This window comes from Lissotriton helveticus, chromosome 2_1, assembly GCF_964261635.1.
Source record: "Lissotriton helveticus chromosome 2_1, aLisHel1.1, whole genome shotgun sequence".
Taxonomy (NCBI): domain Eukaryota; kingdom Metazoa; phylum Chordata; class Amphibia; order Caudata; family Salamandridae; genus Lissotriton; species Lissotriton helveticus.
Genome location: NC_136059.1, coordinates 62,780,022 through 62,804,419, shown reverse-complemented (window position 1 = coordinate 62,804,419; position 24,398 = coordinate 62,780,022). Strand labels below are relative to the sequence as shown.

General features: G+C 45.4%; 1 protein-coding gene across 2 annotated transcripts in view; it reads right to left on the bottom strand.

Moving 5' to 3' along the window:
- LOC144817708 (long-chain-fatty-acid--CoA ligase ACSBG2-like) overlaps positions 1 to 24,398 on the bottom strand; it is a 254,229-nt gene that overhangs the window by 105,681 nt on the left and 124,150 nt on the right. For both annotated transcript variants that reach the window (XM_078674470.1, XM_078674469.1), the window contains exon 5: positions 18,109 to 18,258. In XM_078674470.1, the coding sequence (XP_078530596.1) occupies positions 18,109 to 18,258 (150 nt within the window). The remainder of the gene's footprint in view (positions 1 to 18,108; positions 18,259 to 24,398) is intronic.

Here is a 24,398-nt window from a genome sequence, read left to right as displayed (position 1 = left end):
GCGGTCCTCAGTCAATGCGACCCAACACCAAAGCTTCTGCATAGGGGCCCAGGGCAACTCCCTCTACAGCTATCAAGCAAGGAGCCCTGATGAGAGCCAGGGCGAGATCTAAGCTCCAGAAGTCTTTAAGGCTGACCCGTAAATCAGCTCATCACAAGATGCTAAGAAGCTCTGTCTGATCAAGTTTCACAAGAAGTAGCTGAGAGACCAGTACTGTCCACAAATGTATATACGACTGCTGCATTCTTAAAACCACTATCTGCATTTTATAGAAGGTGAAGTGACGTATGTTCAAACCAAAATTGTCTTGAATGGAAAATGTAATTCAGTGCAAAATGTGGATTATGAATAATAGAGACAACAACGAGAGAGTGAGTAATAGAGGGGTACGTCCTTATCCCCAGATCAAATTGATAAACAACGAAATGGACGGACCCAATGTAGGAATCCAGATATAAAGATGACTCGGTGTCATGCAAAACAATGGAAAAAAACATTCGAATTTTAAGAAGAACCCTCACCCACCAACCTGGTTGGTGGCATGCTTCATCATTGGGTTTCCAGCTGGGATGCTGAATGTAACACAGCTGTGCTGCCGTGCCTGAATTACAGGCCACCCACACCGATCCTTCCTTCTGTATAGGGCCTGCCCCGGGGAGGTGACCCGGGAGGGGAACCCCACTCAAATATTTAAAAAGAAGATGGCCATAGGGTTGTAGTGGTCCCCAGGGCCTAGGGAGGGCCCTGAGGCCCCCCAAAGATATTTGTTATGTCCCAAGGTCAGTGATGGTCCCCATGGCTCGGGGGGTTCAAGAGGCCCCCCGGATTTCTTTTTAGGCACGTGGCCCTGGGGAGGTGGTAGTCCCCAGAACCTGGCATGGTCCGAGGAGCCCCCCTTTTAAAATGAAAAATCGCTGGGGGAGGTGGTGGTGCCCAGGGCATTAATAAGCCCCAGAAGGAGGGGCCCGTGCACCCTCCCTCCTTTATTAGGAACATGCACCCTGGACCTGGCCCACCGAAGGGCTGATTATTAAAGGAGTGCCGCAGCCTGCGCTTCCTTTTCTTTACATTTCAGCAGGATCCATAGGTTCAGTGTGATTCACGCATAATTTAAAAAAAAAATGCTTTTATGACCCTGTAGGGTCCATGTGGGACTCTCCCAAGAGCACTAGGGTTCAAGGTATTTCTACCCTGGCTCCTTATTTTTAAAGCATTTTTTCTGGGACTTGGCTCAAGCCAAGACCCAGGATGGCTGCCAACACTTCCTGGTTTAAAGTGTTGGATCCTTGGAGTATCCTCATCCCTATATATACAATTGGGATTTTGCTTAATATTTCCAAAACTACTCAATGAATTCATGCCAATTTACAATTTATGCCAAATTTTGTGTAATTCTGTTTAGCAATTTGGACTGCAGCTTTGTTTAAAGTTCCAATAGGAATGAACATGGGAAACACGTTATTCCCCCCCCCCTTTTCTCTGCCCCAGCTTAATGGATCCCCCTTCTACTTACCATGTGCAACAAGAATCACTGGCACACTTTTTGGGGGGAAATTTCATGAAGATTTGTCAAATGACGCCAAAGATCTAGGCAAGTAAAAAACTTTTCCTATCGAAACATGGTCCTAACAATAACTACCTACTGGTGACTGCATGTTTTTAAGTATTTGGTGAATATTTTCTGAATCTTTAATAGTAATAGCATCATAAGATGTGGGGAATATCCAATTAGTGTTTTTAATTTAAAATGTTAACATTTCACAATGGGATACGTACAGCTGGAAAGAGGAGTATCTCCCATTAACACCTATGCCTCTTCCTAGCAGATTCTTGTTTGGCAATTACTGCAAGGAGGCGACTCCCAAGCAGGAATCTACACATTAGCCACCAGAATACCGTCAAGGAATGGAGCATCCCCAGGTATGATTTTGTACCCCTGGGAGGGGCGGTTAGTTGTTTTCACAACGTCCCTTCCCAGTCTTGATAGTGCACTACACTCCAAGGGTTATATTTTTCAAAACAAAATAGAATGAAGTGAGGCCCAACCCAATGATACACCAGGTCACATCACACATCTCTAAAGCATGCACTGTCTTCTTGCTTGCTAAAGGGTCATATTGACTTGTTTTAAGCCAATCTGCCTTACTGAAGTAGGCAGAAAGCACACTAGACAACAAGTATAATTTACGATAAAAATGGAATGACGGCTGCCTCATCTTGGTACTGGGTCTTATTCCCTATTGCTGGAGCCCTAAAAGGCTATCTGCCCTATTGAGAGGATAATTGGGTAATTTACTTCATTTTGCCCTGCCCATGGAAGCAAAAAGCACACTAGATACCAGGATACATTTCAATGGCGATCCTGGTCAGATTCACTGTTGCCATGATGGCACAGAAGACATTGACACCAAGAAAGGTACCGCAACAGAGGTTCAAGAAGGATATAGCAGTTGTCAACAGTGTTTGAGGAGGTTATGTTGAGGTCAAGACCAAGTCACACCATCCCTCACCATCACAAACCCCATTATCAGCAGGACCAATGCAGGCCAGCAGTGTGCCCGTTGGCCGAAGTAGACACCCCATTCTCACATGTCCTGTGCTATTAGTGACCCGGACCGATGAGGAGCCTACCATTACGGTTATGATAAATAGCACATCCTACATCTTCCTGATTGATACAGGGGCAACAAAGTCCTGCCTAATGGAAGGGATTGAACTCCTGTCCAGAGATTCCATGGATACACAGGGGCTCTCTGGGGCTATTCAGAGGGTCCCCTTCATGAAGCCCCTGGAGTTAGACATGGGGGTAGCCTTGTAAGCCAGTATCTATTATCTCAACCCCTCATCCCCGACTAACCCTCTGGCTAGAGAACTGATGGACACAAACCTGGAAACGACCCAGTAAGGCTTATTTCCTTAAATCACCCACAGGGCCAAGCCAGGCCTACAAGGGTAATGGCATCTGATTGGCCAGCCTTCACCAGTGCTGTTCTCACCCTCATTGCTAAAGTCTAAGCTAAGGACTGCTGAGTCAAAAGGTGCAGTTGCCTTATTAGTTTGAGTTCCGCCAGGAAAGTCACCTCAATGGGGGACACCAAGAAGAAACACTGCACTACTTAGAGGCAGTGGACTTATGGCCTAGATAAAAGGTCCACTTGGCAACTAACCAAGCAAGTAGAATATGGGCATGTCTCATCTTCATCTTGCCCGGCCTCAGTATATGGGAGATAACTGTTGACCAGTTGTCCGGAGAGTGCCAAGGGACCTCAGAGGTTGTCTTTGTCGATTCCATCCAAGTCAGAGTGGAGTCACGAATAGAGGCCCCATTTCCTATATCGCAGTACTGGCAACATGGCAGAAACAAGGCTTGGAAATCATACTGCCACAATTGTGGGCACTTACGATATAGGGCACTTTAACATCACAGAATAATCTTGTGGGAGGGGGCCAACCTTCCAAGGGTATGCCAATACCCACTCTCCAAAGAGGCAGACAAGGGTTTGGTGCCTATGATTCAAGCTCTAGTTGACCTAGAGGTCCTCCACATAGGGGTCTCCCCCTGCAATACACCAATCTTCCCAGTCAAATAGAGCTAGTGGGAGCTTGGCACTAATGTAGGACTCGCGCTACCTTGACGACATTGTGGTCTCAGCATTCCCTATAGTGATGGATCCTTCTGTCATATTAAATAAATATTACAATTTGTACCCATGAATGCCCACTACTTTTCTATGGTAGACATGAAAAATAGTTCTTTAGTATTCTGTTGCACCTTGAAAGTCAGCACCTGACTACATTCACCTTCCAGGGGCTTCAGCTGCTATACCGGAGACTGCCTCAGGGATACTTATTGCCCCCCCCCGTATTTTAAGAGAATATTAAGAAAGGATCTTGCCAACTTTCAATCCAACAGCACCCTTGTACAGTATGCTGAAGACATCCTGGTATGCAGTCCCTCCAAAGACCTCTGCCGCCAAGAGACAATGGCCCTCCTGACTACACTTGTCACTAAACTGTATGAGGTGGAGAAGGGGAAAGTACAGTACTTAAAACAGGGAGGTTAGTTAATGTGGCCAACTAATCTCCTAAACCGGTTGGCAGCTCATGTGCAGAAAACACGTATAATCTATCAGGGCTATGCCACTAAAAAAGACAAAAAAGGTATGCAAAAATTTCTAGGGTTATGCAATTATATCTGACAGTGGGTCTTTGATTACAGCAAGCTCATTGCCACCTTATTCGGGCCATAAAGGAAGATAGGGCGAGCTATGAGGAACTCACATGGACACCCGAAATGCACAAGACTTTCCACAAATTTAAAGCAGAGATATTGTACTTCCCTGTGTTATGGACACCCGACTATTCAGTCATAGTGATGCGAGAGTCATGACAGTTACCCTAACTCAAAAGTACCCCCTAGGACACAAGCCCCTTGTGGATTACTGCGGACTTCTGGACTCAGTCATGCAGGGTCATTTCCCGTGCAGGCAGGCGGTAGCCACAGCAGCCTTCGTCATTGACATAATCACCTCCATTGTGATGGGGGTATTGCTATTTGCTAATACTGTCTACCAAACACTCTGTGTTTGCAATCATACTGAAGAGCAAGATCACACAGCCTGTGCAATGGGTGTTGGACTAGGAGCTGATTCTCTCTTGGCCATCCTTAAAGATAGCACAGTGCCATCTGGCAAATCCAGCCACCTTTCTAGTGCAAGTGCTCAAGAAGGGTGAGGAGACCAACAACTGTGCAACCTACACCCTGAGGGGATCAGCCAGGCAGAGGAAGGCCACATCAAAGACAGCAAAGCACTATGTATCAATAGGTCCTCCACAGTAAACCAGGAAACAGGTGTAAGACGCACAGAGCAGTGGTAGTGATGGCTCATGGCCACACAGCCTCATAGACTTGTCACAGCACAGCTGAATCTCCTTCCCCACCTCTCAGCACGGCAATGATCTACTCTGACTCTGCTTATGTCACTACTATACTGCACTCTAGCATAGGTAGGTGGTGAAGATGAGGGTTCCTAAAATCAGATCACGTCGCACATAGGTATCTCCTAGATTTGCTAATAGAAGCGCTAACATTACCTAGGTGCGTGGCCATTGTAAAATGTGCTGCGCATGGCGGCAAGGACTTTGTGTCTCTGGGCATAGCATTGGCCAACCAGATAGTAAACAAGCATTGGTATAGCCAATAGGTCTCGCCTTTGGAACCTTATAAGTGTTTAGCCATGCAACGGATGATATTGTTGCACCAAGGGTATTGTGCTGGATAACTAAATACTAATAAGGTCCCAAAAGCAAGACCTATTGGCTATGCCAATGCTTGTTTCAGATGAAATGGGATGATATAAAGTGCTATGTGCAGAAACAGAGTTCTCTGTCGAAACAAAATACAGCACATCTCACTCCAAACTATTGAACAGGGATGACTGTTTCCACACAAGATGGAATGGCGCACGGTTTAATACATTGAGAGAAAACCGGCGCAGCATTATAGGAAACACAATCGTTGTAGGAACCCTAATATAATAAGCAATTGTGGACTGGATGACACTCACAAATCACAGGCCAGCCCATATAAAGGGCCTGAAAAGCTTATGAATGTTTTTTTTTGTTTTTTTCGGTAGCTGCACGCTTGCTATCATTAACCTAAGGCCATAGGAATTATGCAATTTTGTGGATGTGGCATTTTCCACATAATTATGGATTTGTCACACTTGCCACATAACCATGAACTGATGCATAAACTACAGATTTAAAGAAAAAAAATCTTGCTCAAATGGATCAAAAGTTACTAAAAACACAGCAACACGTTTTGGTACTTATCTGTTGCTGATTGGTGTGTTTGAAGGTCAAACTGGTTCTGATGAGGTACAACATTTGTCCAGATTGTGTTAACATTTATACAAATGACAAAATAACGAGGTAGGGCAACCACAAAATGTTCTGCGTCACGTCGCATATTTTGCCATTTACAGCTGCACAATTTAGTCAACCTTGCTGCATAATTTGGTCCTCCCTTGCCATATAATTCCAGCAAGCAAGTGAATACTCAGGATTAGATAAGTAAGTAAAAAGTAAAGGGCTGGTTAAAGTGCCACACACTGCATGGGATCAATTGATAGCACTGTGTCATAGCTGGGTGTACTTAGTGCTCTGCAGACTTTACATCTCACCGCAAACCCAGTTTCTGGATGTTGACATTTGTCCTGATAAGCACATTGTAAAATACAATTTAAATTACTCGACAATGTGACCCCATCTCTAGTCTCGGTAGTCCCTTTTACATGCCAGAGTAATGTGGTAATGCCTGTTCAAATGATTAAACTTGTCACTGCTGAGTAAAGCCAGTCCCGCCCCCATACAGCAGTACCAGCGCAGCCCTGCAGGTGGCGGTAAAGTAGGATGGAGGGACGGCATGCAGGCTGGCTCAGTGGCTTCCTAAAAGGAGAGACACCCAGTATAAATCACTGTGCTGTGCACGGAGTAGCCAGATGCCATCAGACAGGGTCCTGTGATTACTGCTCCAACAGAGAAACCCCTCTCCAGGCGGACGCCAGTGCCTGAGAAGGGGGCAGGCACAGACAGCCCCTCCCTCATTAGGACTTTAAGTGGTAGTTTTTTTCAATATTATATACAAGCCATAGTTGCAGCTTATTTATCTTATGCGACTAGCAACCATTGACAAACCCAATAGTTCTGACTTGAAGGTATGATGTGACTTGTTGTATCATATATCTGGATGCAATGACAGGAACAGCAAAATGCAAGTCTGGGGGCACACTGCTAAACACAGGTTTTTAGCTTCTGTTTTTAAGCCACACCCTTAATTACATTGACCACGCCCCTTTGAGAGACCCCCCAGTTTTTTCATCCCACTTAAAGCTCTGCATAGAACATTACATCACAGTTTCTTAGCAGCCATTTTGCAAGTCTCCTTAAGTGAGTGCGCCCTAAAGCTAAAATCACAGGCGGAAACCGGTCGACCTGGTAAGGTTAACCTTTCCCTTTCCAACATACAGCGAGGCACATGGTGCCACAGGGAGCTTCACCCCTTTAAATTGAAAGCTGATCCAGGTTACGTGACGGTAACTGCGGGCGCTTTTTGACCTGTGGACGAGGGCAGCGGATTTCAAGTGCTAGACATTGCTTCATTGACATGTGCCCTAGGGCGGGGAGCAAACACTCCTCCACACGCTTAAACATTTACTCCAGGCTTCAGCTTTTGGTGAAACCTTCATTGTCTTCTTGTTACCAAAGACAATGGCTGCAGCCAGGCCCCGTTTTTGTGCCTCTCTGCATGAAGCTGCCTAAATTCTCCAAAGGGATTAAAAGCTTCACTGTACCCATTAATGCAGTGAGACTGCAAGTCCCAGAAAGCACCGCAGGGCAGGCTAAAAAGCCAGGACTGGCTGACAGTGTTTGTGTAGGGTGACTAAATGGCTCCATGTCATCAGAACACCAAGTTTTTATTCCAGTTCGTTCTTTTTATATAGCCTTGTTCTCATGTGTGTTGGTTCAATTGGCTCAGTTACAATTAATCACGATTACAACTCCCAGAATGCATGGGTTTGTAAGAGCAACGTCCAGGAATGGAAGGCGGTGTCCCGACAACATGGAGCCACCTGTCCCCCATAGTTATGGGTGGAACGGGTTCAGTGGAAGCTCATATGCCGGCAGTCCTCACTGCAGCTGTCACAGCTGTTGGAGGAGTGTTGCCACTGTGAGGAGTGGCTCACCGTAGCATTGCTGACCTCTCTGCCCTGCCCTCCAGTTAACGTGTCCTCCAGACAGGGCATCAGCTGGGAGAAGATGCTGCCCTTTGCGGACAATGGGCACAAGCATCGCCCTCCTCCCACACAGCACTCTGGCGAACGGCCGGTCAGCGCTGTTTGACCTCTGATGGGAAGCAGATGTGAAGGGAACCTTGAAGGATGATTAAGAGCTCTCTCGACAGGGGAAGTGGGATGACACAGGCTGCCATTTTACCTCATGTCACACCACGAGACAAGCAAACTGGACTGGGCGAAGCCCCTAAAAGCTGCTTTGAGCTTACAAGGAGAAGGTGAGAGGGGCAGGTTATGTAAATAAAAGCCATGTTTTGGGTTCAGGCTCCAATACAATAAAAGCTAAAATCAACTACAGAAAGGGTCACAACACACTCGGAAGGGATTCTTTAAAAAACACGAGGTATTGGGACGGTCAGCCCATGCCATGGGATTACAGAACTGCACATTGTTGGGTGCAGGTGAGCTGGCTTACAGAACAACTATGTGTGTGAATGGTACGTTAATGATTACACTTATGGCTTTAAGGAGTTTGACATGATACTGTGCTGGGCAGTGGTTACATTTCGTATCCCTTCAGATAGAGACTTGAGCGCATGAACAGCAATGGGCAGCAGCTGTTTAACAGTGCCTTTCTGGTACATTAAGTAAGCACAAGTGTGACAGGCTGCCGGCAGCAGGGGGAGGCGTGTGCGAGCCTCGCGCGGCAGCAGGGGGGAGGGCGGTTGTGCGATTCACTTGCGGGAGCGATAATTGCTACCATATGGTGGCGCTCACTCCCTTAGTGAATCACCAGACGTGCACGCGTTGCCATTGAAGGCAAAGGAACGCGTGCACGTTTTTGGCTGATAGCTATAGGTCTTTTTGCCTATGCAGAGCATGCATGCTGCTAGGTGAGACCTACAAAGCAGCCTATGGAAATATTAGAGAAACACACATACACTCCTTACACTCCTTACAGCAGACTATGGAGACCCTCACACAAGAGACCATACACTGAAACAGCAGGGCTACACTCTAGAGTTCCCGGGGACTATGTTACCTGATGAAAAGTAGAGTTGGCTAGCACAGGGTTGCACACAGATCACACACAACATCATATACCGGCATGTGCCCACAGGGAAGGACGTCATGCCCCAAAGTATGGTCAACATAGCCTTACCCCAACTGCACTAGTCTGCACTTACGGCAAAAGATAACTAAATTGCTGAGCTCCAAAGCGTCTGGATATCCTCAACTTTTCGATGTAGAGATGTATCTGAATGAGTACACTGTTTGCCAGCTCTATTCACCCAAGCCTATGCTGAGGGTCATGACATCAGCCGTTCCCTGACCAACAGGGCCATTCAGAGCACTACATGTAGACTTCATCGACATGAATAACTGATCTGCAAAATACCAATATCTAATAGTAGAGGTTGCCCATACTCATGGTGTTCAAGGCTGACCACTGCGTGCACTGGCATGCTAATGCAGCACACACATTCCTCATCAGGGAGGTGATGCCAAGGTGGGGGGTACTAGATGCCATCCAGTCAGACAATGGCAGGCACTTTGTCTACTTCATGTATTGCCACAACTGCCCCCTTCTAGGTATATTACACAAATTGGCCTCAATTTATCACCACCAAAGTAATGGCATAGTTGAGAGACTCAACGGCCTTCTGAAAAATAAGATAAGCAAAATTTGTGCCAGCCTTAACACAAAGTGGCTCTATTGTCTGCCCCTAGCCTTGTCCATGCTAAGAAATACACCTAGCAGTGGTCACCATCTTACACCACAACACTGGCACACTTACACCACAACACTGTAATGGGAATACCCAGACCAAAATGAGGGGACCAAAATAAGCGCCAAAATAAGAAGCGAGCTTTCAGGCACTTGGGGACAAATTGCACTTGATTCTCTCTGAGTTAACTAAAACTGCCAGGTTCCTTGCCAAGCAGGCCCACCACCGGAGTTTTAAGGGCAGCACCGCCAAGCTCCCCTACCAAATACATCAGCCCGGGCAGGAGGTCTTCATCCACAACTTTGTGATGAAATGGAAGCATGCCGCTTTTTAATTTTTCATGACATCTACCACCCTTAAGGTGAAGGGAAGAGAGGCCTGGGTTCACCTCTCCATAGTGGGCTAAAACTTTCCATGTCTAAACCTCAATGGATTTTACAAATGCACACATTAGGAAAAGTAAAGCATTAAAGGGCTGACAACGTACATGAAAATAAAATGGTAATTAGATGTAAAGAGTCATCCACACACCCACAAAGATCACCCCACTAAAATGCTCACTTCTGCAATGACTAGAGGGGAGGACAAAATTACCCACAAACGAAACTAAAAAAAAAAAAAAAAATGGCTTTTGGCTGGGGGGGAGCTGTGTTGGACTTGGCCTTTTCCCCCCAAAATGTTTCGCTTTTGCACCCCCAATTTGAAATGATTAAACATGTATAGGCCATGAGTGGTGTGAGACACCTTGTTAAAAATGTAATGTCATGTAATGGTGTGAGCACTTGTAAATTTCCCCATTTTAAAAATGCACCTGACTAAAATGTACTGTGTTTAAAATGGATGCCATGGCCATGGGTTTTGCCACTGTACTGCCATAGGTCAGCGGTCTAGTTATTATTACCCAGTACCCCTAGCTTTTGGAGGGAAAGCCTGGCACCCAGGGTGCTCAACCCCTCCCCTTGAGCCAGTGTGAACCAGTTTTCCCCAACATTCTAGAATGTTCTGGCACTGTGAGGGAGGAGGGTATAAGTACGGGGGAAGTGCCACCAGAGGGAGAGACAGAGCTGGGACAGGGACGTGAGGGGACCTGCTGCAAGGAGTCACCGCCACATGGGCCTGTGAGCTGGGCCCTGCATCCATTCCACCCCCTCCACTGTCCCCCAGGGCCCTTGACAAAAGGAGAGCCCCCCTAGGTCCCTGACGCTGTGGGACCTTGAACTACGCCAGCGCTGAGGGAAAAAGGTGCCCAGAAGAGGAGGAATGCTGTGGGCTTGAACCCCCCAGGAGGTGAGGAGTGTGCCCCTGGGGCTGGCTGTGGAACTGTTCGCCCCCCCTCCGTGAGGTGCGCCTGTCAGACGCTGTTTGGGGAGGTTGGTGCCCCCAGGAAGCTGTGGCCCCTTTGGAAGTGCTGCTGCTACATTGCCCTTAAGCGCTGGACTGGGAGGAGCTGCGTGTCCCTAGAAGCCCTGGACTGCCTACCCAGCGTTGTGGGAAGAAAAGCGCTGTGTTCTGAGGGCCTGCTGTGCTCCCCCTAGGAAGTGCTATAATTTGGAAGCGCTATTCTGCCCCAGAACTGCTGTGTGGGCGCAAGGAGCAAATGACTGAATAGCGCCGCAGGAGCCTACCCTGCGTTTTGGCGCGCTTTTGGTGATTGATAATTAATTAATTAAAAGGGAGCCCACCCCTTATCGCCGCCGGAAATCACCGCCGCAGCCCGGCGTGACTGTGGAGGGGCCCCCGCCGCTGTGACTAACGTCGCTGCGACCCCCAGTACCAGGAGGGGGCCGCCGATGAGGAGGTGAAGCCAGGAAGTGCCCGCATCACGTGCGGGGGTGCCCGGCCGCGTCAATGGCCGCGGCCCCGCCCTCCGTGCATCACTGGAGACCTGTGGGCATAGCCTCGGGCCGGCCGCGCTGTGATTGGCTGCCGACCGGGCAGCAGGAGGAGGCCTGCGGCCGCCTTGAGGAAGCCGGCCGGAGGTGACCAGTGGCTGCGGGGCCCCTGTGGGGGAAGGGGAGCCCCGCGTTCTCCCCACGAGTAAGGGAGCCTTCCCATCTGTAGCCCTGAGGGCGTGCGGACCGTGGGAGGGTCGGAGCGCCCCCCCCTCGCCTGAAGCCGAAGAAGCCTGCAGTCGTGCGGAGGCCGCTTTTGAAACCCCGGGCCCCAGTGAGGAAGAAGGGCCCGAGCAGCTGGCAGAAGTTGTTGCGGGGCCTCCAGAGGTCGGGAAAGCCCTGCCCCAGAACATCCGGAGCTGCGTAGGAGGAGCCCCCGCACCCGCAGGAGTCCCGGTGAGTGGGGCTGTGTGTAGTGGAGTTGGGGGGTGTGTCGGGGCATAAATCGGTGCCCGCCCCTGGGACAACCCTGAATTTACAGGTGGCCCATCTGGCAGCGGGCACCTGCACCTGAAGAGGGCTGGAGTCGGGGCACAGGGTCGGTGCCGCCCCGAGGACCGGACTAACTTTCCAGGTGCCCCGTCGGGCAGTGGGCACCTGCAACGTTGGGCCCCCAGCGGAGTCTGTGGCCCCAGTAGACTGTGCCAGTGGTAGGAGGCCGATAACTAGCCCATAGGGTCCCCCAAGGAATTATCGATGCCCCCCCCCCCGAGTCACGGCCACACCTTATGTCAATGCTGGGTGCTTAGGTTACTGCGCCCCTGCCTATGTTTGACACTACTGTTATGTACTGACTAGGTGATTTTATAGATAAGGCTTTTGTGCCCCCGGGCAGGTGAATGTGACTTTTCCTTTACAGGTGTGGTGCGCTTCTGTGCCTAGTTTTGATTGTAGGCTGATTATCCTGCTAATGTGATTATGCTAATGTTATGCCTACACTAAGGTTATTGAGGCCCAGGTATACTGTTGTTTTACACATGATGGGTGATTGTATGCTTTGGTGCCCACAGGGCAAGTGAAGGTGCCTTTTCTTACAGGTTTGGGCCTGGTGAGCCCCATGCTGGCCTGACATGTTATTCCAGGCCCCGGTTTATGCCCATGTTAAATGCGTTTTAGGCTGATGTTTGATACCCACAGGTTTATGGTGGAGGAAGCCTCACTGATTTATTACAGGTGCTCCTGCCTGATATTATATGTTGTACTGCCATGAAGTTTTTCCTCTACAGGGGTTGGGCTGGAGTTATAGTGCACGGTGTGTACCCATGCTGATGGTATTTTGCATTACAGCCCATCACTAAGGATGAGAGCCTGAGTTGGCCCCGCCATATTGGCCCCAGGTTCAATGTTGATTCTTCTTTATTTACAGATATGGACTTACAGACTCAGCCCTTACTTCCCATGTAAATAACCCCCCCTTTATACACTTGGCTCTGGTGCCAGTAGGCGCCATGTAATGATACCACTGTTATGCATTTTTCCTTTGCAGGTTGGAGGCACTAAACTTCTTAATTTTCCAACTCAAACTGGTGTCCTGCTTCTTTTGTGGTGTGCCTGGTGTGTCGTCGGTAGGTACTGCGTGAGTGCTTCACATGTCCTTCGAAGGTTGGCCTGCCCGCTTGGTCCGTGCTACCCCCCCCATTGTGATTTGGGAAACTCCATTTCTTACAATGCCGCTTTTTAATTTTTCATGACATCTACCACCCTTAAGGTGAAGGGAAGAGAGGCCTGGGTTCACCTCTCCATAGTGGGCTAAAACTTTCCATGTCAAAACCTCAATGGATTTTACAAATGCACACATTAGGAAAAGTAAAGCATTAAAGGGCTGACAACGTACATGAAAATAAAATGGTAATTAGATGTAAAGAGTCATCCACACACCCACAAAGATCACCCCACTAAAATGCTCACTACTGCAATGACTAGAGGGGAGGACAAAATTACCCGCAAACGAAACTCAGGCGACCTATGACTAAAAACTCACCAATTCCTAACAAATGACACCCAAGGAAATGATACAGACAACACCACACTGGCTCTTGCCATCCAAGCACTGCAAAATGTACAAGCTGACTTGAAAAAGGAAGGAGGTGCCCCTGAGCAGAATTGGTTTGCAAACTTGTCTTACGGGAACCCTCAATGGGTGACCGGACTATGCTTGTCATTGCTTCCCATTTTCTTTTGGTGCTGTTTTTGTTTGGTTTCCTACAAGTGTGAGTTTACTGCTGTAAAAGCAGAGTCCTCAATTTAGGTAGAATGAAAGTAACTAGGGAAGTAGTAATAAACACAACAGAAACACAGCAAACCTCAAATATGACACAATGTGGCAATAATGAAGTATGGGGTTAATAATGTAGTTGAAAATTCAACAAGAGGGGAATGTTAATATTGGACAATATGACATCAATGCACGTCATGATGTATTTAAGCATAATGAACTTGCATCACCGTTGTTACATTTGACTTAAATGACCTCCTCCACAACCCCAAGTGAGAAATACTTGTTCAGGCTGGCCAAGCGACCTAGTCCAAAAGCATCTGTTTGACAGATCACAGGTGGGGGGAGGGCACGTAACCATTAGACAAATGCTCGATCAGGGGAACCCAGATCGATCCAATATATAGGCTGCAATACCACAATATTCTCAGGAGATTGGGCCCCAATAAAACCCTTTTATCTAGAGGGGCATGCGTTCCTAAAACACCATAAAGTCAGATGTCACACTAAGTTAGGAAGACTCAACCAATTAGAACACCGTAGGCATTTGCACACACTGATCACGCATTCCGCATGCCAGACATCTGGATAAGCCTGTATTAGTCCCACATTGTGTCTCTAACACACCTGCACAGATAACTAGATACATGGATTTGTGACCAGACCCATAATTCAGCATTCTAAGGAATGTACATTTGTTTAAGATGCTTCTTAAAATGTCTAAAAATGTGGCCAAAACCAATGTGCTTTGAGACAGTCTTCAGACCCAGACTATGTTTCCTGATCTCCAGTCCGCTGTGTTTAACTAAACAAGCTGTTCCTGGTTTGCCAAACACTTCTTGTCATTCATTTTTGTAAGGTAAATTCATAGTTGAGCAACTAAAGCTGCTTCAATTATGCTCCATGACCTGTCTTTCACCTCAGCTGCTGGCTCTGGTAGCATGCATTGTGTCAATAGTCATCAACTGGCTGAGTCACAAGTTGCCAAATATAAAGAAATCAGAGTCTGCTGTTTATACAGGGATTACAGAGTCCCATGTATCATATGAAGATATACTCCTAATTCCTACTAAATATACAGGACTTTAGGGACAAGTGTCTACGTTGGATGGGAGGCAAACAAAATTACATAAAATTGGACACAACCCAATTGGCGAACTTAGAACTGAATACGGCAATTTGATATAAGAGGCTAAACCTTATAGGTAAGGTAACATGTTTTAGGTATAAAACTATAATATCTGATAACCCTCACTAAATGGGAAATGGTCCGCATTGGTGTAAACATATACATACTGATAGATGCCTGTGCAACCATAAAGGAAAAAATAATTCAAAGAAAAGAAAGTATGAGAGAATGAGTTATTGTTTTTTCATTTTTTAAGGGGCCAACGCAATGTAGCACCATTGTTTCTTCTTCTTTTTGTTTCATTCAGTTTTGTGTCTGGAATTGAAGGCACAGGGTTTAGAAGCAAGTTTTAGGTGGTCTCATCTCATTATTTTAAACACTGCATAAAATCCGGGAACATAAAAAGTTTATTTAGTTGTATGGCATTGTTTAATTCTTTCACTGCTTAGTGAAATGGCTGGCTCATACATACCTTAGCCAATATGTACTATCAGATTTACCCACAGACACAGAATGGGTAAAACCCTTTGATACATTAGCCCCCTTTACTAACGTGTCACTATTCATAACAGGTCAACTGTCAAGCACCCCAGGCTCTAAATATTCAATGCACGGTACAGGTACAATCACCTGTGACAAATACTGTCACCATGCACATGGGATTGTGGTGAAAGTATGACACAAGACTCACATTCCAACAAAAGTCACAGTTGCGAGGTGTGTTAATGGTATGTGTGATACCTTCAGCTAATCCTGTTTTTTCATCCAACTGCATTTTACTCCTGGAGATTTTAAGCCCATAGTTACAATGTTAACAGCAACCTTTCAAGTCCCAGAATACAATAGAATGTTTGTTCAAAGGTCACGATTTACGTAAAGTGAGATATTTGCCATAGGGACACTTAAAAGCTATGAATGTCCACATAACCGGAGCACCACTTTAATATATTCAAGTAAAGAGCAATGCTGAGCATGCGTAAAGCAACACATTTTACATGCCTAGAATGCAGAGTTACACATTATTCTTGTTTAATTCAAAATGGTACAGGTTTCACAAGGTATTATGTTGTTGGCAGAGATGGTCACCTGTACAATGTCGTAACAATTCAGTAAGGAGTAGGTCAAAGATTCACAACTGTGTCCAGAAAGTTGTTTATTAAAACATTTGAATATAGAATTCTTACTTTTTAATCCATTTATAGCCCTGTAAACAAAACAGTCTTAAAAGAGTGATTGTGAGTGGTAATGAGGTGTGAGAGAGGGTAATCAGATCTTAATATGAGTGAGAGTGCAACATACATACTTTCTATGCTTAAACCAGTCTACAATAGGACCAACTTGTTTTTTACCAAGCACACTTTGCAGGTCATACTTGCAATCTTATATGTGAAATGAAAACTGATGAAATGCACACGTAGTTGATTAAAAACCTGTACTGTCTGAATAATTGACATGGCACTTGACATCTATTTGCAGGGTCTTCATTTTAGAATTCCTTCAAACCTAGAGTAATATTCGGTATATGTATGCTTTGCTTGGCAATGCTCCAAGGACCTTATCTGTCAGTTGTCATGTGTACAATAGGCCAGGATGCAACTGCTTGTGCAGCAGAAATTGCAGGGTTTGTGGAAGGGGGGAGGCCACATTTAGGCTTGTACTGTTATATGCCCAGGTTAAGCCCATGTAATGAAGCTGCTAATTTCTTACATTGTCCTCCTTTTCACAATACCATTTCTGCTGTGACCTATTGCACATATTTGCGTGTGCGACAATGTTGGATTTGTTTCTCTGAAACTACCATTGTTAACACATCTACCTTTTCATAACATTATCACAATGCATCAAACACCATTTACGAGGACTTTCTATGCACAATGTACAAATGTCAATCTATCTTCAACCACGAGTAGACAGGGCTATTTATATATCCATAACATTGCTAATCTATACGTACATCACAAGGATGCATTCTATTATAAATATGGGGCATCCCAAAAGATTGGCATAGGAGGCACTACATCTGACACCAAGGGTCCCTGCATGCTGAGACTTCACCAAGCAGCAGTCTGACATCTCCATGAGGGGTGTCCAGTTCATGACCAAGACGGGGTCCTAAATACTCTCCCGCATAGTAAATGGTGTTGGATCGTCCCTTAGGGGGATTCTTGACTTCACACATACACACACTCTAAGAACACGATGAGTAGGGTTTGCCTAGGAGGAGTACGCCCTCTGTCTTAGCACCATGGTAGAACTATATATGCTATTTACTCTTTTGGTGCTTCTAATCACTTTCATCTGCTTCTGTCTACTGAGTATTCAAGAATAATGTTGGTTCAATAAATGTATTGAAAACGTCCCACTTTGTATACTCAGTATATTTCTCTGAGCACAAGTAGGCATGAGTGACTAAGTGAAAGATCATGATCTGTTTCCACGATCCCTGAGGGGTCAGGGTTATTGTATTCAGTGGTTGCCAGAAGCCATTCACTCTCTGGTAAGGTTAGGGGGCCTTATAATGGCACTGTGAGCTAGCTGGTCTCTGGGCCTACATATCCTGCTAGTGTGCTTGTAATCAGTCCGAGCACCTCATCTAAAGTTTATGTTGTGTAACAAATGCGCAGATCCTACGGATTTGAGAGAACTACATGACAGTACCTTATATTTCCCTCACCTCTGTGGCACTGCTTTTTTTTACATCTGTTAGTTGCCACCAAACACCTGTACCACCCCTGTCCCCAACAGTAGAATGACTTTTTGTTTATACTTTACAAACCCTACCTTCCCCTGGCAATGCTGGTGAGAGACCTAACTGAGAACACCTCAATAAGGATACATGAGACCATGTAGAACTTGCATTTAGACAACATGAGCTCTCCCCCAAACATATGCCATTCTGTCCACAAGTTGCGGTTGTTTTGTAAGATCTTTCTTTCAGTGAAATAGCAATATATTTTTTAGTAACTTAACTTCGTCGTGTTTTTTTTTGTTAACAGAGATTTATATAGCGCAAACTTGACCAGAAGGTATTGGGTATAAGAGCACGTTAAACGAGCACCAGTTGCTTTACATAAGGAAACATACATTTTTGTTAGGCAACAGGAGATTAAGTGATTTGCCCAGAATCAGAGGATGTTGCGCGTCCTTGTCAAGACTCGAACCTGGCTCCCCAGATTTGATGTTGAGTGCCCTTGCTGTTAGGCCAACTCCTCTCCCCAACTTAACTTCAGTTTAATTGAACTGGCCACTTGTATTGCTTTTGCATATTTTTAGTTCATCAATACCACTCACAACTAGAATAATACTAGTATACTTTCCATTGTGCATAAACATTACAAATACTCACATTGTCATGGCTTAGCAACACCCCTTTTGGTTCTCCTGTGGTCCCAGACGTGTAGACCATGGTGCAGCACTTGTTGGCCTTCTGGGATCTGATGATTTCATCCAATTTAGAATCAGATATGTCTGTTCCCAGCTGCATAAATTCCTTCCACTAGAGATAGAAATATTTTTGAGAAATGTAAAAGCTACAGATTGGCACTGTATTTGATATGTACTCCAAATTTTTCGTCAACTGAGGCGGCAGCAGTTGATTATGCCATCATGGAAGCAGATCACCTTGCGCTGAAGCAGAAAAAAATGCGTATTTGTCATAGGAAGTTGCCATAATCTCCAAAGCCTTCATTTTGCAGTGGGACTACCATGTAAGGACACCAATCCATCAGAGCAATTCTCCTTGCATTAGCTTAGTGTTGTTTCCCATCTAAGATCGCTAACAGCAAATACTTTTGATTCACATATTTTCAATTGATGTACTTTTTCTATTTACAATGATTTAGGCAGTGTGTTGCAAATGTATCCTGTATTTTTAATGCTGGTAAGTTCTCATCTCTTTGCCACTTACTTTTCGCCCCTGTCATTTTTTCCCTTTTTAGGTCTTGCCTACGCAGCGCGCATGTGCGGATAAGAGACCTTTAGCAATCGATTCCCTTTTTCTACCTAAAACGTGCACGCATTGCATTGCTTTGAATAGCAACGTGTGCACGTTTGGCGATTCCCTTTCGGAAGAGAGCTTTGAAACCATCTGTTTGTAATTAACAGATGGTTCCTGCTCGCTCCGGCAAGGGAAACTGGCACATGCCCTCTCCACTCTCCTCTCCCCCTGCTGCCTCATTTCAGCCCGAGGCGCGTGCACTTGTTACCTGTATGTGGGGCTCTTTGGAGATTGTGCGCATGGATAGCACACTATGCCGTGGAGTGTGTGGTTGTAAGACTGTTGTCCTCGCTTTGATCCTATGCGGTAAGTGTTTTGGGCCTACAAGGAAGTGTGAGATTAGACGCACATTGTTATGCCATTGAGGCTAGCAGCTCTGATTGGCCGAGGAGGGCACTTTTATTGTGCTGGTGGACTTTGTGAACCTTTGATGTTGTTGGGTGATGTGCTGTGTTTTCTGGAGCAGGGGATCGGTCTCCACACTTTAACCTCACAGGTCTGCCGAGGCCCCAGGAGTCACCAAAGATTGCAGGGGTGTCCGAGCTGTGCCAATATGGCATCATTCTTTTTGTCACTGTTGATATGAGTGCAGAGTATGTGATATGCGGGACCTTTAGGGTGGACTGGGTGGACTTATGAAGAATGTCTTTGAAAACAGCACGCTTGCCGCGCAATCAGTTGTCCGGTAAAAGTTATAATCAACTCTGTTGTGTTTGACTCCGAGGCCTCGAGACGTTTAGTGTTTATCTGCCCTCTGAAACCTCTCGTCCGCACCGGTCTTTGATGCGGCAGATTGACTCTTCATATTAAGAAATGGAAGCTGCTTTCATCACAGAGTCCATCACTGTAAGGCCTCCCGCAGGGGTTTCAATAATCGCCCAGAGTATGCCTGTAATTGGCTCAGTGAAACAAACAGGAGAATGAAATGCTGCGGTCTTGCATCTTCACAACGCGACGGCACAGCCCTTAATCAGCCAGGCAGGCAGTCCCACTGAGGAATCCATTAATGAAGAGGGGGGAGCGCGATCTCCAACTCCCGAAAGTTAGACTATTTGATTGCTTCATTTACTAGACTTTGAAGCAAATTGCCCTTGGATGGGTTCAGTTAATTATGAGCGAAGGCAAACGGGTGAAAGGAAGAGCGGAATCCTGTCTTGTTAGAGCGTGCTGCAAAAATGACCCGCCTCAAATGGAGCAGGATCCCGCAGGTCCCTGACAGTGCATGTTACAGCAAAATTATCGACTATCGATGTAAATATACAGGACGCTGAAGCCATTATGTCATAGCTGTCATCTGACTCCATATCAGGTGGGAATCTTTCAGCCATTGGCATAAAAAATCTGTGACTTGTACGTCCTTATTAGGAAAGGTGAAACTGAAACTAAAAATATGAATTATGCTTGCAGTTGTTAGCTTAAAAAAACAAGCATTGGCATAGCCAATAGGTCTCACCGTTGGGACCTTATAAGTGTTTAGCCATGCAACAGTTAATATTTTTGCACCAAGGATATTGTGCTGCATTATTAAATACTTATAAGGTCGCAAAAGCTAGACCTATTGGCTATGCCAATGCTTATTTATTCTGTTTAGGATCATATTTCCTGTCTCTTTTTTGTTTTCAAATAGGTTCAAGGTAATTGTAAATGAGCAAAAGAGCACTACTTTATGTCTTCTGCGGTCTAACCATATTCACTGCAATGCTCTGCTGTCTAGTGCTCTGCTGTCTAACCACATTCACTGTAATGCTCTGCTTTTGGGGATCCATTTTTAGGCTTTATTTTTTTGGATAGTCACCCCCACTTTTTGTGGAATGATGCTGCTGGATGTTTGACTTCATGCAATGGGACACTGCTTATCAGACCCCAGTACATGTGATCTAACAGCTAATGAATGTTAAATTCGCTAACACCTAAATATAATTTTAACTTTCCAATATCTACATAGCATATGGTGCCCAAAATAGACCCATGGCATGGGGAGTCAAAGGTCACCATCACCAGTGGAGTAGAGCACTACTGTGGCATCCAGTAGTGTGACCGGGAAAACATGACTCCAAGCCAACGACTATAACCTGGCAGTTGCAGTTTAAACATTAAGCTTAACCTGTAAAAATAAAATCTTAGTTTTAAATAGTAATATTATAAGTCACCCCAAGGTAGGCTTTGTATCTTATAAGGCAGAGTGTATGGTATTTAAATGTAGAAATATATAGTAAATATAACCTTACAGTGACTACACCCACAAGCTTTTTTCACTCTAGGAAGGCTGGATGGCCCATAGAGCTACACTGGAAAGCAATAGCAAATATGAATTATGCTATCCTAAGCTGGGAATCAGCTGCAAACATAATTCAAAAACATAAAAATATTTATTAAAAGGCAAACTCAAAGGTGAAGTTGGGTTTTTAATAAATATTAAGAAAAATGTAATTTTAGAAAGTTAGCTTTTTTCAGACAGAAGCTCCTAATGACTAAGGGCCTGATTACGAGTCTGGCAGTCGGAAGACCTCCAGACTTACGGTGGTGCAGTGCTGGTGGCACAAACACAACCGCACCAGCAGTCCCACATGACAATTTTGGGCAGTAAGACACCCTTGTAGTGCCACAACCGTCAGGGATTAGGGAGATCCCTGGTGGTAGTACAGTGGTCTTGAAGCTTCTAAATTCTTGGGGTCCCTCCGCAGGCCCATTAAGCAATTATGAGTTTTATCTCTACCACGTTTTCCATGGTGGTTCCTCCTCCATGAAAACTGTGGCAAAGAAGAAAAAAAGGATGCTCTAGGGGGCATCCTGTTGCCTCAGTGCCATGCGGTAAATGCAGGGGGCACATGTTTTGTCCCTCTGTATGCATGCACCCAAGGATCCTTCTCAGAATGACTGCACCAGTCCATGCCGTGCAGGCACAGCTTTTTACGTTCCTATTGTGGTGTGATCTAAGGCACCGTCATGAGAATACCAAAGAAAGTCATAATCTATCAGGTAGAACACACACAATTTTGGTGATGCAGGACACTGATGTGGAAGTCCCGCTCCCACATCACCTAACTAATTATCTGACCCTAATTTACATTAGCCTCCAACTGTCACCCAGCTGGTGAATAGCCTTGATGAGTTGTAAAAACTGCTTCGAAGAACGGAGCCAAAAGTCTGAGTGAGGGAGATTATTTATTCCTCTTGTAGGAAGGAAGACCCATTGGGAAGTGCCTAGGAACTAAACTTACTTCAATGGGGCCTCCTGTGTCCCAAGCAGATGTCAGATGAAACCGGTACAGGCCCTTCTTTTGTCCTAACAGTCAGGCAATGCACCAAACCCAGTAGGGAGAAGCTGCCCCCAGAATGGGGTTGAAGTGACAAAGGAATGAACTGCTCATTTATTTATTTATAAAGTTTTATATAGCGCGAACAAGATCCCAAAGGATATCAGAGCGCTTTACAAAAGGATGGACATAAATGCAATATCGACCTCAAGTAAGAATACAAAACTGGAAAACCACATAATTACAAGACAAATGATTTAAGGAGAGTAATACAAGAAACAGATATATAGCGAGCTACGAAGGATGGCACACAATGAGGTAAAGAAGAGCAGCATCAAATGATGGTACAATGGTTGTAGGATCAATGACTTCGAGCAGGTGAGCCTAGCCCAGTTAGGTTGAGAATTTGTTCATTAGGAATCTTTTGGCTTCCAGTTTGAAAGCAGTCGTTGAGGAGATTCTGCTTACTTCCGGTTGAAGGGACTTCCATATCTTAGGGGCAGCACCGTAATTTGTTTCGGAGAGTGAATCACAGTTAGGTTTGTAGATTAATCATCTCCAGAACATGCAAGGAGCCCACGTCCACATCCAACTAGAAACCTTGATCCTGAAATAATGGATACTGAAGTCCATAAACCCTATTAGTTGCAATTTCCCAGCAGGAGTTATAGTGTGTTCTGTAGGCAATTGAAAAGGGAAACAATTGAATAGGTAAAGTACTCTTTACACCTTTTATGGCTGCAGGATTTCAGTATTCCACTATTTTAACCGATTCCCACTGGCAGTGTTGTTAAATTAAATCAGCAAGGGAGCCATGGGCAATCAGCAAGGGGGCTATGGGCACTTAGCCAACAAGAACAGGCTCTTTAGCTATGGCTTGAATAGTAAAAGAAAGCCATATTTGGGGTTCAGTGGGACCCGTACATTCACAAGTCCTGGTGCAACTGTACCTGCTGCACTAATAATAGTTACAACATTGCGCTGTTCTACTGGAGTAACATTGCCGTTTCCTACTTACTTATCCTGAACAAAACCTCCCATTCTCAATTCAGACTGTTTAATGTGCGCAAGCTGCACATGTGACTGAACGTGTGACTGACGGGTAGATACGAAGAGAAGGGTTTCTCAATCTTGGATTTAATAAATGAGGGGCACTGAGGAATTTATTATAGTTAGGAACTGCTGCAAATGTGGGTAGGACTACCCCTGCAAACCTTTTTCCTATTTATTAGGCAGATACCACCCTCAATTGTGTTCCAAACATCCCCTTTGGCATCCCCTTGCACACTCCTCAGAACACTACAGGACCTGTAAAGGAACAGAAGAAGGACTGAACCTGCTGTTTGGAACATGTAAGGAGACCTGAAGGGTTAATCTTATTCCCCTTGTACCCAGGACAAACAAAGTGACTATAAGGGTCATTTGGCAGACTTCCTATGTAAGTTACAGACACACAAAATCTGTAAGAAGCCTTTTCTGGAATAGTCCAGCTTACCAATGCAAGCTGGACCTGACTTAAAGTGTATTAGTGGCCTCTCATAGAGGTAGTCATGATCCCAAGTGCTGTTGCTGAGGACCTGGTGCCTTGGGGCCCTTGGTTATTGTGGAAAAAGTCCTGGGTATAGAAAAAGAAGAGACGGAGGAATGGGCTCCTGTAGTGTGTTTAATTATTCAGTACACTTCTGCCCAGTTCATCAGCACAGCACAGAATGAATCATTACAGCGTTCTCTCCCACCGACAACCTACCATCATTTTAAAACATGACAAGGCAAGCTTTGGTCTCGAGACGGTCACAAGCCATGACACGCAGTGCCATGTTCGTGTCTGTCACACAACCACTGAGAATACAACAATGCACCCAACACATCTTCCCCCCTTAAAGGAGCAAAAAAAAGAAATGTTAATACATAACATAGTCTCTAAACCTCGTAGGGAGGCAATGCACTCTCACACTTTTGGGAGAAACATTTGCATAATCAATAGGAGAAGAAACCTGACGCCCAACATCATCATGTAGTTTGACATCCAAAAACACATTGCTGTTAGAGTCTTCCCAGGAAGTTTTCACACCTTTATACAAAGAAACCCTATTCAGATTCCAGACGCTGCCACCATCAACTTTGACAGCATTTTTTAAAACATCCACAACTCTTTTGGGTGGAGACCAGACCGGAAGAACTTTGGTAACATCCTCCTTTTCCTTTATGTGAACCATATCACCAATTGCAATTCCCTGTTAGCTTACAGATCACTGTTTCTTTTTCATGACTTGTTTAATTTTGTCCTTGTATGCTTCGACTCTGTGTCAAACTATTTGATAGTCTAAATTAGAGAAATGATTGCTCTCACCCAAATTCTTCTTTAACCACCAATGGGCCAGT